The 13,719-nt window shown below is 43.1% G+C and overlaps 1 protein-coding gene across 5 annotated transcripts in view; it reads right to left on the bottom strand.

Moving 5' to 3' along the window:
• Nucleotides 1-13,719, bottom strand: part of MAPKAPK3 (MAPK activated protein kinase 3) — a 118,366-nt gene that overhangs the window by 60,841 nt on the left and 43,806 nt on the right. For all 5 annotated transcript variants that reach the window (XM_024205702.2, XM_024205700.2, XM_024205703.2 and 2 more), the window contains exon 2: nt 13,041-13,387. In XM_024205702.2, coding sequence (XP_024061470.1) covers nt 13,041-13,265 — 225 coding nt within the window. In that variant the 5' untranslated portion in view covers nt 13,266-13,387. The remainder of the gene's footprint in view (nt 1-13,040; nt 13,388-13,719) is intronic.

Below are 13,719 nucleotides of genomic sequence, written 5' to 3'. Positions count from 1 at the left end.
AAAAAAAAAAAAAAAAAAAAAAAGACAGAACACTTCAAAATGGTTAAGCCGAATTACCTAGTACAGTTCTAGAGAGACATGGTGATGAGATATCTTTTATTGGACCAACTTCTGTTGGTGACAGAGACAAGCTTCCCAGCCACACACAGCTCTTGTGACTGACATGGCCACAACTACTCTAGTACAATGTTGTATGGGGGGGGGGGGGGGGGAAGTTGGGGGTATTTTTGTTAAACAAAAGTTTTGATATTGCTTCATTGGAAGTTTTATTGAACCAGCAATTCTGAGCATTTTTTCCCATGTTCTTCCTGTGTGAATTGACTTTTGTGCACCAGTATATAACATTGAAACTGTTTTTGCTGCCCAAAACCAATGATTCAGACAGCTGAGAGGTGTGAAAGGCTCTGTTAATCTCTCTTTTAAGCCTTTTCTCAGTAATGTATATTATTGTTTTCTTCCCCACCCTATTGCAGCAAGAGGTTAGAATTTTCAGATCTTCAGTGCAACATCCTATTTATGAATAGCAATAGGCATGCAGACCCATTACAAGTCAAGGCAGTTACACCACCAGCTAAAATAAAGGTGCACCTGATGATCAGGATTTCTGAAATGCACTTGTCTTACAAGTAACCCCAAGCTCTTTTGCCCTCCACCCTTAAAAGGCCTTTAATCACAGCATCTCAGCAACAAGAGAAAGTTATTACAGAGCTGAAAGACTATTCCACCCAGTGCCAATCCTTCATAACTGAGGTCTGGTCTATACTACCCGCCTGAATCGGCGGGTAGAAATCGACCTCTCGGGGATCGATTTATCGCGTCCCGTCGGGACGCGACAATCGATCCCCGAATCGGCGCTCTAACTCCACCAGGGGAGGTGGTAGTAAGCACCGCCGACAAAAAGCCACAGAAGTCGATTTTGCCGCCGTCCTCACAACGGGGTAAGTCGGCTGTGATACGTCGAATTCAGCTACGCTATTCACGTAGCTGAATTTGCGTATCTTAAATCGACTCCCCCCTGTAGCGTAGATGTAGCCTGAGACGGTTTCTACATTAATCGGCCGTTCCCCAGCTCTCTCTCTCTCTGGTGCTGGAAATCCTGTCAATTTCCAAAGACTGTAAAGTAAAGAACCTAATGAGACCCAACCCAGTTAATCCTGCAGGAGGTTTACCTTGTAAAACAACAAATTCCAGCATACCAGATGCAGACAATGCACAGATTTTCCCTTTTGCTACCCAGGTTATTTCTGTATATAACTGGAGGATTCCTACAGTACATAAGGCACCTGCCTGAAAGTAACATACAGATACAGTAATAAAATACATCTGATTGCAAAAGAGGGCTATAAAACTTTTGTGTTGTTTTAACTATTAATGTGAGAGAGACACCTAAATTGGAATTACATCCTTGAGTGCATTTGGGTAGAGTCTGATTTTACCGTGCATTCGAAACATATTATATATAAATATTTTAAACCAGCTTATTTCCACTCCGTTTCAAATCCCTGGTTAAATGTCATTTTAATAGCAATTACCTGGTTGTAGCTTTTTTCTTTCTATTAAAGGCTAAAGTAGCAGACAGTGCACCCAAAACTAAAATTATTTTTAAAAAAGAAAAAATGAGGACAGCATAATGCTCCAGGAGTAGCATAGTAACCATACTAAATCCGATAGGATGACTCCAGGTCCCTGATCCTGCAAACACCTAGGGCTTGTCTACGGCTAGGTCTACACTACAGCGGGGGTCCGACCTAAGATACGCAACTTCAGCTACGTGAATACCGTAGCTGAAGTTGCGTATTTTAGGTCGACTTACCTGGCTGTGAGGACGGGGGAAAGTCGACCGCTGCCGCGCTGCCGTCGACTCCGCTGCCGCCTCTTGCCGCGGTGGATTTCCGGAGTCGACGGCAGAGCGATCAGGGATCGATTTTATCGTGTCTTCACTAGACGCGATAAGTCGATCCCAGAAACCCGATTGCCTGCCGCCGGACCCTCCGGTAAGTGTAGATGTACCCTTCATGGGGAAATTGACTAGAATAGCTATTCCGCAATAGCTCAGTGTGGACACTCAGATTCCGGAATAAGAGTGCCTTTTTTCCAGTTTAGCTCTCTAATTCTTATATCAGAATAAGTGTCCAGACAGGGAGCTATTCTGTAATAGCTGATGTGCTTTAAATTCACTTCCTACCCTATTCTGGAATAACCTCTCCCTGTGGGCAAGCTCTTACATGTGCATAACTTTATGCATGTGAATGACATTACTCATGTCCATAAGCACTTGCAAAATCAGGACCTAGCTCCACTTCTCTCTCCTTGGTTAGCAGAATGCTATACTTGCTGAGGCGGTATATTTAGCAGCAGAGAAAAGGAGAGAATCAGTTACTTCCCTGAAGCATGGGTACTATCACTGCAAACTAACACAAAGGACTTACATAGCACTATTAGCTTCAAAACATAAAAGTTTGTATAACTTGCTTGCAGAGACACACATTTCATTAAGGTTCATAAACATGACCCAGTCCCTTTTAAAATCCTGATAGCATTGGTTTCACTGACATTAGAACAGAGAATTCCACAGGTTCACTAAATATTAATAAAAGTAACATGCTGTTTAAGGATGGGATTTTCCTAAGGGAGTTAGATGTCCAAGTCCCATCCTTAGGTTCCTTTGAAAACTCAATGCCCTTTAAGTTCTTTGAGTGTCCTCTTGGTTTCATATTACAGCACAGGGTGAAGGGATAGATCATTTTTCACACTACCTTCATAAAAGGGTTGTGAACTAAAGTGAAAGAGGATGGCGTGTCTATGTGTTATTTTAGTTATAAACACAAACTGAATGCTGCAGGTCCTGTATGTATGCAAGTGCTTTGTTGTTCACAGAAACTTTCTTTTGAACACAGAGGACAACAGCAGTATCCTTGAGATTGGAGGGTCTGAAAGAACAGGAACGCTTCAGAGTATCAAGCCAATGTCAAGCCCCGTCACCCTCCCATGTGTCAAAGTTTGATTGTAAATTGATTGGAAAGGGAAGAGGAGAACAAAATAAAAGGCTTTTACTCCTCACAAAAACAATGGAGACCTTGTACTGTAGTGTGGCTCCAGCAGGAGCTTCTACTGTGGAGAGGCAGCTGAGCCAGAGAAACCCGCCCTCCCCCTCTCCCCACCTTCAAGCAATGACATCTTTGCTATTAACAACTCTGTTACTGTGGCAACTAGACTGCTTTTGACAAAGCCACATTGACTGAAAGCAACATGTGGGAAACCGGAATCGTTATAAAGCTCTGTGAGAAATGAATTCTTAAAAGAAAAAAAATTAGGATTTTAAGTTTTTGGTAAAAACAACAAACAAGCCCCCAAACAGACACACAGACCTGCAAATGGGGAGAATGTTTTGGTAGCAGGGCTTCTATTGTGCACTATGCCCTATGGTATTGTGAACAGGGCTTTAAATATCCCACAACAGTAATATCCAATCTGCCATAAACCTTAGAGAGATCTTAGACTTTCAGGATATATATGCACAGAACAGTGTGCAAGAAAGACACTAGTAGTTCACCATCCAGGCTTTTCCCTCAAAAAAGAAAAAAATGTAACTGAAAACCAATAATGGTTATAAGTTATCTTACCTACTCACATGTTTGTAAGGGATAACAGAGATATTGAATATAAGGGGCATCACGGCTAGTTCACAAGGCAAATCACTCTCACTAGCCAAAATCTCAATGGAGAGCAACTAAAGAGTACCATTCTAGCTACTCTTTGTGGCTTCCAGAGATGGGGGCCCTGAATTTGTATATTTTAGCAGTGCATTCCAACAGAATTCTGCACTTCTCAACTCCACCCTTGAAATAGGCATCATAAATCTGTCCCAGACAGTAGCTGACTCAAATCCCACAAGCTGCTCGAGGGCTTATTACTTAACCATTAGCACGCTCAAAACAGGAATCAGGAAGAACTAATATTTTTGGGAAAAGGCCTGTGGAGACGAGCCAGATTTTGAACTGACAATAGGTCAGACTCGAGAACAGTGCAACTTTAATAAGCTCTGGCTCATTGGCCAGCTTGGTTGGTGTCTGAAATTAAACATTCCGATTATTTTATCAAAAGTTTGGCATTGTTAAAGTTGCTTTGGAATAAATTAATTTTAAACATGTTGTGTCTGCTATTCCTCTCAAAGCAGTTTTCAGACGCCTCAGCATGAAATGCCATATTGTAAAGATTCAGAAAATAGGAAGCCCAGGGCTGATTAGCAGGCTGAACTAGAATTCTTTCCTCCTTTCAGTTTAGAGGTATTAAAATGCAAGGGAGTTATAGCTTAATCTCATTAAGAGAGCTTTGAATCATCTTAAATACTTAGGAAGTCTGTGTAAAAGTACCACAATCCAGACAATTTATACGCTCTAATCCAGAGAGGCTGTTGGTTCCATTGGTTAGGAGAGAGAGAAGTTCTCATGTTTTTCCAGTTAAATAGGTTTCTACTCTGGTCCCATCACTGGACACATGTACACCACATTGCTGTTCAAGGTTTCCATGTGGATATCTGCAGTATTAAAACCATGAAGCGGAGCAGTTCAACAAACTCTTATTGTGGTAAAAGAAATAAGGACTGCTAAACAGGAACCATTGCCGTTGGTACATTACACATAGTCTAAACAGTTTGGCTTTTTAAATTAAATACATCTTTAAGTCAGGAAAATCAAGAAAAAAAATGGGAGTGTAGCTATTATCCCATAATATGGAACAATAAACATTTCATGCTAACAATGGCTGCTTTTCAAAAGTGAGTGAAATGTAGTTCGCAAACTATTTTAGAATGGAGTGTTGTACAAATATGAACTGATCAATAATCAATGGTTAATTTACATCTGCTTTAAATTGGTTCACTTAATATACAATTAAAATATTAATATTAAACATTCTATGTATGCCAAGCACTTTTATCTATGCATGTTGGCATATGGTCCCAATTACCGCAGAATGTTGCTAATCTGTGCTCCCTATCACTTTAACACAGGAAAATGGGGGTCTCTCCCCATTTTTTGGGCAGAGATTTAATAGCAGAGGGCTAGCAGGACTCCTCATTTTTCTAAGACTGCATTACTTGTACACAGGACACCGTTCCACGTTTACTAGTGCACTATGAAGGAGAAACGGGCCTGAGCCTTGACATTCAAAGGAGGATGCGATTTTCCTCAAATTGCAGAAGGCTGGATCAGACATTCAGTTCAGGCATCCCTGTGCTGCGAAGTATTAGCAGAAATAATTAAAACTGAAGCAGACTTGTCTAAATAAATGAACATTTTGTTATTCTAGCTTACTGGGTGCTTACATTAAAACTGATATGCAAAATCCAGTTATCTGTAATGAGACGCTCAGTCACTGTGAATTAGTGAGGTTCTACTGTCGTTAAATGGAACAGAAGGATTTAAACTATAAATGGGGAGAGACGGGGAGAAGGGTCATCTATTCCTAAAACAGAGCGATCTTAGTCAGGTCTGATGGACAGACAGACAGACGCACATGACAAGATTTGTATCTGTAACAGTTTTTCAGATCTTCAAATCTGCTTGAAGCCACAGGGACACGCCTTGATTTTCCTCAGCTTTGTTACTACACATGTCTGGATGGAACATGTTTCAGCTTGTTGGCACACTAGAAGAGAACATAAAAAGCACAGAGGGAACAGCAGTACAGCTTGCTTTTCACAGAGACCTTAATCGTTTTACAGCATCCCCTTCCTTTCTGCATTTCCACTTTACAGGCTTGATGAGTTAGCATCCACCTGCTATACCCCGATTATACAACTCTTCTATGGTTAGAAATCAGCCCACGCTGGCAATAAGCACAAGAGACCACTAGACTAACCAACTTATTTACATCTGTAGAGTGCAAGCCAATTGACAAACTCCACTGATAACCAAACCAAAACAACTGGTCCATAAGATGCAGCAGTTCTAGACCAACTGCAAACAGGTAAGTGTTTGAATGATCCTGATCTTTCAAGTAACCCATTGATTTGCAAAAAGTTTCTTGGGACAGATAAAATAATCCACTATCCACGCAGTGGATGTTTATTTTAGGTATTTCATACATGATCTGGGTTTGGCATCTAAGAACAAAGTTCAGGGTACCAGTCTCACACTGTGCATATTTTAGGTTCTGCTCCAGTTCAGGTGGAATCTTCCTGAAGTATGCTTGTTTCACCCAGCATCTGCCTTCTCCCACATCCCATTAGCTCCCTGGAGCAGGCCCATTCATACATCCAACTCATGTTGCCCTAACCAAGATGAGGAGGGTGTTAGCGTATATTGTGTGTGTGTGCAGGAGGGAAAAAGTCACAGGCAGCCACTCTGCCATTTCAGTCCTTTTTCGTAGTGTATCAAAACACTCAAACCACTGCCTTTGACCTTTCCAGAAATCTCAACGTTACCCCTGCTCAGCTACTAGATTCAGACTAGCTCAAAAGGAAAGAGATCCAGGGATCAGTAAAAAACACAGCTGCACATGGTCTGCAAGTCTCAAATAAAAGAACGGTTTTGTTATCTACAAGCCATAATGCACCAATTCTCACTCAGTGGGGTGTGAAGCAGAAGTGGGTTAAAGGGGATGTTCAGTGAGTCACATCCAGCTGCTAACCAATGTAAAAATCTCAAACTCACTGTGACACAGTGAGAACCCAGTAACAAAAAGAAAGAAGAGGCTCATTCCTGCTGATGCTATCCCTGAACAGGCATCCCCAAGTCTGAGGACAACAGTTTTCTCCCTCCACACAGTGCTAGGCTCCAGGGCAAGAAGCAACAGTGCTCTAAGGATCTGTTTGACCAGCTTCTCATCCACTAGCAGCAGTTCATTGCCACCCTGGAACGGAGCATCGTGCAAGCACAGAAAAGCCTCCATGACCCAGAAGACCCTCCAGTCTCCTCACCTTTTTTGATACACCTCCATCCTATAAACCTAAATCATATCATCTTCAGTTCCACAGAGCTTTGTGGGATAGGGTGGGTCATGGGATGATTTTTTTGGCCACTTTGTGAGTCTCATTCCACAGAAGAAGAAAAAAAGTGTTGAGAACCACTGGCCTTTTTCAAGAAGGCAACTTTCAGTAACCCTCATGTTTATCACCTTTGTCCCAGGTAGAAAGCTGGCCCAGATTCCTTTATCCCCATAAGGAAGGGACATAATAGAGAGCTTTCAGGCTGACTGCAATGCAAGCAGAAGGGAAGTTAAGTATCAGCACTTTCTCCAAGTCTAGCTCCACAGGGAAGTAGAACTATGAAGAATGGGGTCAGGACACAAAGGAAGGGACAAAAATGCAAGAGGGCTTGTGACATCACCTAAATTATGGAAGTGAATCTAGGTTAGTTGCCTACCTGGTAGAAAAATAATAGATGTGTGAACTACTCAAAATTGCCTTCTAGAAGGCCACTGTCCTGTAGACCAGTTTGTTTACTCCTCCACCCTTATTGTTTGGAAACATTGCTGTACAGCCAACATGTCATTACGCGTATAAGCAAGTAGCCAGATTAGATTTTCTGAACTGTGGAAGCAGTGTGGGTGGCATTTCAATCTAATAGAAACAAAGGTGACAGCACTTTTAAAAAGCGCATAACAGAACACTATGCCAAGCAGAGTAAACGAAGCCACATAACACTTCAGAAAAATTAGCAAAGCCACAGTTAGAGCCCCTGCAGTATCCTGGGAGGATGCCTTGTGTTTTCCCAGTCTAAAATGATTAGTGAAATTCTAACTAGTTCCAATTACAGGCATGGACTAAAGGAGACAACAGGGACCTCCCAATTACAATATGTAGTGCTTGACTGACACATGGCTCTGCGGATGAATGTTTCTGCCTCTTCAAGCCCTTTTCTCGAGTACCTCCGTAAAAATTCCTTCCGTCGAGTAAGCTGTACTGGCTTTGTTCCCTTGTGAAAGAAAACCTGCAGGCAGAAAGCAGTGCCATCTGCCAAGTCAGGAGCAGCTTTGATGGGAGAGTTTGGTGGTAAAGAGAACCTACTGTGGATAAGCTCTACCTTCAGCAGCAAGAGGGTTTTTTTATTTTGTTCAGCGGACTTGGTTACAGGGAGCAGAGAGACAATGGAGGAAGTTTGTGTGTGCGTGCACACGCATACGCTGGTCCTGCTTTGAGCAGCGGATTGGACTAGATGACCTCCTGAGGTCTCTTCCAACCCGAATATTCTAGGATTCTAAAACACTATGTATTATATGACACGCACAAATAAAGCCCTAAAAATACCCACCTCTGTCCCTCTTTTCAGCTTTTGGCTCCTTATACAAAAAATTTACACACAAGGTAACATTTGCATTTCTCTACTTTTGACGTTTACATGTCAAATAAGGAGTCTTTTTATAATAATTCATCCGCACCTACTGTTTAACCCCACCAATGTGAGACAATTACATGCAAGTGGGGAATAGAAAGCAAGCAATAGAAAGTAAACTGAGAACTCTTGAACCTATTTTCCTCCAAAAGGAGAACAAGCCCTACACTGTACAATATAAAAGCAGAGTTTCTCAACATACCATATTTCCAGAAGTTTTTACACAGCTGTTTTGTCTGGATGGGCTGTTCTGAGGTCCCATGAGGAGCAGGAGAGGGACTTGTGCTGCTTGGTTCAGGATCCCCGTGAAACAATGACAACATCCTCCCTGAACATTGCCACCTCTAAGTATCTTCAGGGCTCAATACAAGATTTTTCTGTTCAGAACAATTAGATGATTTTGTCTGTCCTTCCGTGGTTATTTTTTTCTTTGCCATTTTTTGGAAGTGACTGCACTCTGAGCCATTGGCGGTTTTACATAATTGCATATTTCATTTTGTATTCGGCACTCAGATCCATAGTGATGAAAACTGTATACACAGAATATGGCATCAGCTGCTATTTTAGCTCCCTATGGCCTTTACACACACCTTAACACCTTTCTGGCCATTTCAGCAGAACAAGGGAGCACTCCCTGAAGTGCAGACATTCCACTGAAACATCACAACAAGACTTCAGTGATATACCAGGTACATCAGACAGAATATAGTTTTGGTTGTGTATGTGTGTGGGGGAAGTGAGGTAGGGGATGGGGTTTTGTGTGCCCTATGTATGTTAGCACTGAAGGGGTTAACTGATTTTTCAGCATCATTTTTCATTACAGGGAACCTCTAGATTGGATGTCTCAGATCTCTTCCTCCATCATTAGTTCTTCCTGCTCATTAGGCAAAGGTAAGCCTGTTAAAAAGCACATTACCTTTAATTTCTGACATTCTTCTCTGTAGCTTCATCAGTATTGAATTAGTTTTTTAAAATTACATCTATATCCAGGACGCAATTTATTACATGATTTCACAGTTACAGAATTTGCTTTGAAATTCATACATTACCACAGAACCATGCTCTAGAAAAGAGACTCTCAATCTTTCCAGACTACTGTACCCTTCTCAGAAGACTGATCGGTCTTGCATACCTCTGTTACACCTCACTTAAAAACTACTTGCTTACAAAATCAGACATAAAAATACAAGTGTCACAGCACACTATTACTGAAAACTTGCTGACTTTCTTAAGTTTACCATATAATTATAAAATAAATCAATTAGAATATAAATATTGTACTTACAATTCAGTGTATAGTATGTAGAGCAGTATAAACAAGTCATTGTCTGTATGAAATTTTAGTTTGCACTGACTTCATTAGTGCTTTATATGTAGCCTGTTGTAAAAGTAGGCAAATATCTAGATGAGTTGATGTACCCCATGGAAGACCTCTGCGCATCCACAGGGGTATGTGTACCCCTGGTTGAGAACCACTGCTCTAGAACAGGGGCCGTAGTTTGCCCACCCGGGGGCCACATCCGGCCCTCCAGACATTTTAATCAGGCCCTCGAGCTCCAGCCAGGAACCGGTGTCAGGGGCTTTCCCCACTCTGGCGCTCCAGCCAGGGAGCAGGGTCAGGGTCTTGCCCCACTCCACACGGCTCCCAGAAGCAGCAGCATGTACCCCTCTCTGGCTCCTATGCAGAGGGGCAGACGGGGCTCCGCACGCTGCCCCCGCCCCAAGCCCCGCCCCCTCAGCTCCCATTGGCCGGGAACCACGACCAATGGGAGCTACAGGGGTGGCGCCTGCAGACAGGGCAGCACGCAGAGCCACCTGCCGCACCTCCGCATAGGAGCCAGAGGGGGGACATGCTGCTGCTTCTAGGAGCCGCTGGAGGTAAGTGCCTGCTCCAGCCTTGATCCCCCTCCCATCCTCTGAACCCCTCGGTCCCAGCCTGGAGACCCTCCTGCACCCCCAACCCCTCATCCCCAGCCACACCCCAGAGCCCACACCCCCAGCTGGAGTCCTCCTGCACCCCAACCCCCAATTTCATACCATTTCCATACCCAGATGTGGCCCCCAGGCCAAAAAGTTTTCCCACCCCTGCTCTAGAAATTAAGCTCACATTTTAAAAATGTCTAGTTCTTAGAGCTGCAAAGAAAACCTTGAAAATGTGAACCAAGCATAAACTTATATAATGAGGCCTGCCTGAGTCTGCAGACACAGTGAAATAGCTCTGAATGTTAATTGTTCCCTTCATTTTAATGAGTTAGGTCTGAAAATTAAATAAGTGTCAATATTAACTAATTCACTATGACAGACATGGCTACAACTATACTCCATAATTCACTGCTGGTCATTTTAACCAGAAACAACAAGCTAATGTACTTATCCGACAATCTCAAACACCCTCCTATGCCTGCCTGTGTGCCAGAAGCCTCAACGTTCCCCCACGCACTTGCCAAAACCTGCAACTCCATCCTAATAAACTTCTGCAATTCAACTGTGCGTTGTCAATACAGAAATCAGCAGGAAAACTGAAGATGCGAGGAATGCATTAATTAGTCCCTCTGTTATTTTGAGGCTACATTTCTGTACAGATTCATATTTTCACGTTTAATCAATTAAAAGTCCAATATTTCTGTCTGCCACACCATAGTACAGAACGCAAGAACCTTGCTGTAGAATTCAGGTCCAGCCTGCTAGAGACAAGGTCTTGTCCATATCACAACAAGTCATCCAGAAGATCACTAGCAGATTTGCCCTACTCTCTCCCAATGCATTCAGGGTTTGAAGGTGGGGACAGAAAAGGGTATCTGAAGTCTTCTAGATATTCTAGTTATCCCAATTAATGCAAAAGAAGCAGTATTGAGCTCTGAGGCAGTTCACACAATTTTGTTGCTTATGCTTGTTTACAGACTCGGTGAAGATTAACTTTGTCACTATTAGGGTTAAATCTGTACAATACTGCACAAACCGATAGGTAAGCCCTACACTTATTAGTGCATGTTTCCTGCTCTATTTATCTAAACGACACTTATTACCCTAATATTGGCTCATCATTGATAAGCGGGTAAACACGTTTGCCCAAACCTGATATCTCTGATCTGTTTTCATATGCCCTACTCTTTTGGAAGTAGATAAGAAAATGGAATTACTCACCCACCCTGCAGTTTTTATTCAACAACTAGAAAAACTCTTTAAAGCCCTAAGAAATATTTTATAAGAAAAAACAAACAAACAAACAGGCAAATATTTGTCAGGGACTCCTTTCCATCAGAACTGTAAGTCTTGGACCCCAGGATCCATATTGCCCGTTAGTACTTTTTTTAAAGATGGAAAACCAGAAGACTGGCAATACTCACCAGCAACTACACACCACACCACAGATACACCAACCCAGGAACCAATCCCTGTAGCAAACCTCGTTGCCTACTCTGTCCCCATATCTACTCTGGCGACACCATCAGAGGACCAACCACATCAGCCACACCATCAAGGGCTCATTCACCTGCACATCTACTAATGTTATATGTGCCAGCAATGCCCCTCTGCCATGTACATTGGCCAAACCGGACAGTCCCTATGTAAAAGAATAAATGGACACAAATCGAACATCAGGAATGGTAACATACAAAAGCCAGTAGGTGAACACTTCAGTCTCCCTGGACATTCTATAACAGATTTAAAAGTCACTATTCTTGAACAAAAAAACTTCAGAAACAGACTTCAAAGAGAAACAGCAGAACTAAAATTCATTTGCAAATTTAACACCATTAATCTGGGCTTGAATAGGGACTGGGAGTGGCTGGCTCATTACAGAAGCAGCTTTTCCTCTCCTGGAATTGACACCTCCTCATCTATTATTGGGAGTGGACTACATCCACCCTGATTGAATTGGCCCTGTCAACACTGGTTCTCCACTTGTGAGGTACTCCCTTCTCTTCATGTGTCATTATATAATGCCTGCATCTGTAACTTTCACTCCATGCATCTGAAGAAGTGAGGTTTTTTAACCCACGAAAGCTTATGGCCAAATAAATCTGTTAGTCTTTAAGGTGCCACCAGACTCCTTGTTGTTTTTGTGGATACAGACTAACACGGCTACCCCCTGATACAATACACATAAAGGCATCAGGCCCTAGACCATGGGTTCTCAAACTGGGGGTCGGGACACCTCATGGGGTCATGAGGTTATTACATGGGGGGTCACGAGCTGCCAGCCTCCACCCTAAACCCTGCTTTGCCTCCAGCATTTATAATGGTGTTAAATATACAAAAAAGTGTTTTTAATTTATAAAGGGGGGGGTCGCACTCAGACACTTACTATGTGAAAGGGGTCACCAGTACAAAAGTTTGAGAACCATTGCCCTAGACCTATTGCAACAGATTCCTGACTGTTGATTGCACAGTATCCGTATCAAAAACCCTGACTAAACCACTCAGGGGGGAGGGCTGCAGGTTTTTCAGTCCAAGTAGAAAAGCACAGTCAGTTATATAAATGATAATTGTTACAAAAACTCACTCAGGAACAGTCTGAAAAAGACCTCTTGAGTTTGGACCAAGATACTGTTACACTAGACTGTCTCTCTGCATATCCAAGAATCTCTAATGCATCCATCTCTGTTTTACTTAGGCATCAACAGAAAAGATGGTCTTCTATGGGATTTTGAGAGATGAGCTTTGGCCTCAAAAAATGTATACAAGAAAAAGTCTACATACCTTTAAAGCGCATTTCTGCTCTGTCACCTTGTTAAAACACTCCAGTACTTTGCCATTAACACCCAAGCCTAGCACCCGTTTGGAGAGCTTATAGTCATCTGTAACTGCATGTTTTTTTATTTCTCCCCAGACACGGACAGCTCCCCCAGGCAAGGATTTCACATTGCTCTTGCTGTCCTCATGACTCTCTGGCTGGGGCGCCTGCTCGCCCTCACTTTCTTCCATAGCACTGAGAAGTTAGAGGTTACAGATGTAGACACCAGATCCTCAGTATGATTTCCCTCAAACTCAGCAGATCAAAGCAAGAGCTTCGAGGAGTCCATTTGGTTGTATTTCACTCAGTTTTCCTAAACAAAAATGCAAATAAATATTAGCAATTTACTTGGTAGAATGAAACTCTGCTCCTACACAAACTCCTCTCTCTCCTGCCTTCTTCATATTTAGACATCTGGCAATACCAGACTTACAAACAGGGCTGGCTCTGGCTTTTTTGCCGCCCCACGGCGGCCGGGAGGAGGACGTGGGGGGGGGAGGGCGGCGAGCCCCGGTGGGGGCTCCGCTTTCCCCCCGGCAGCCGGGGGGAGGGCGCCAGGGGGGAGGGCGGCCGGAGCCCTGGGAGGAGGGCGGCGAGCCCCGGCGGGGGCTCGGCTCTCCCCCCGGCGGGGGCTCGGCTCTCCCC

Source organism: Terrapene carolina, unplaced genomic scaffold (assembly GCF_002925995.2).
Source record: "Terrapene carolina triunguis isolate 2854851 unplaced genomic scaffold, T_m_triunguis-2.0 Scaffold232, whole genome shotgun sequence".
NCBI lineage: Eukaryota > Metazoa > Chordata > Testudines > Emydidae > Terrapene > Terrapene triunguis.
The sequence above is the reverse complement of the archived record's forward strand: the minus strand, read 5'-3'. Positions and strand labels throughout refer to the sequence as shown.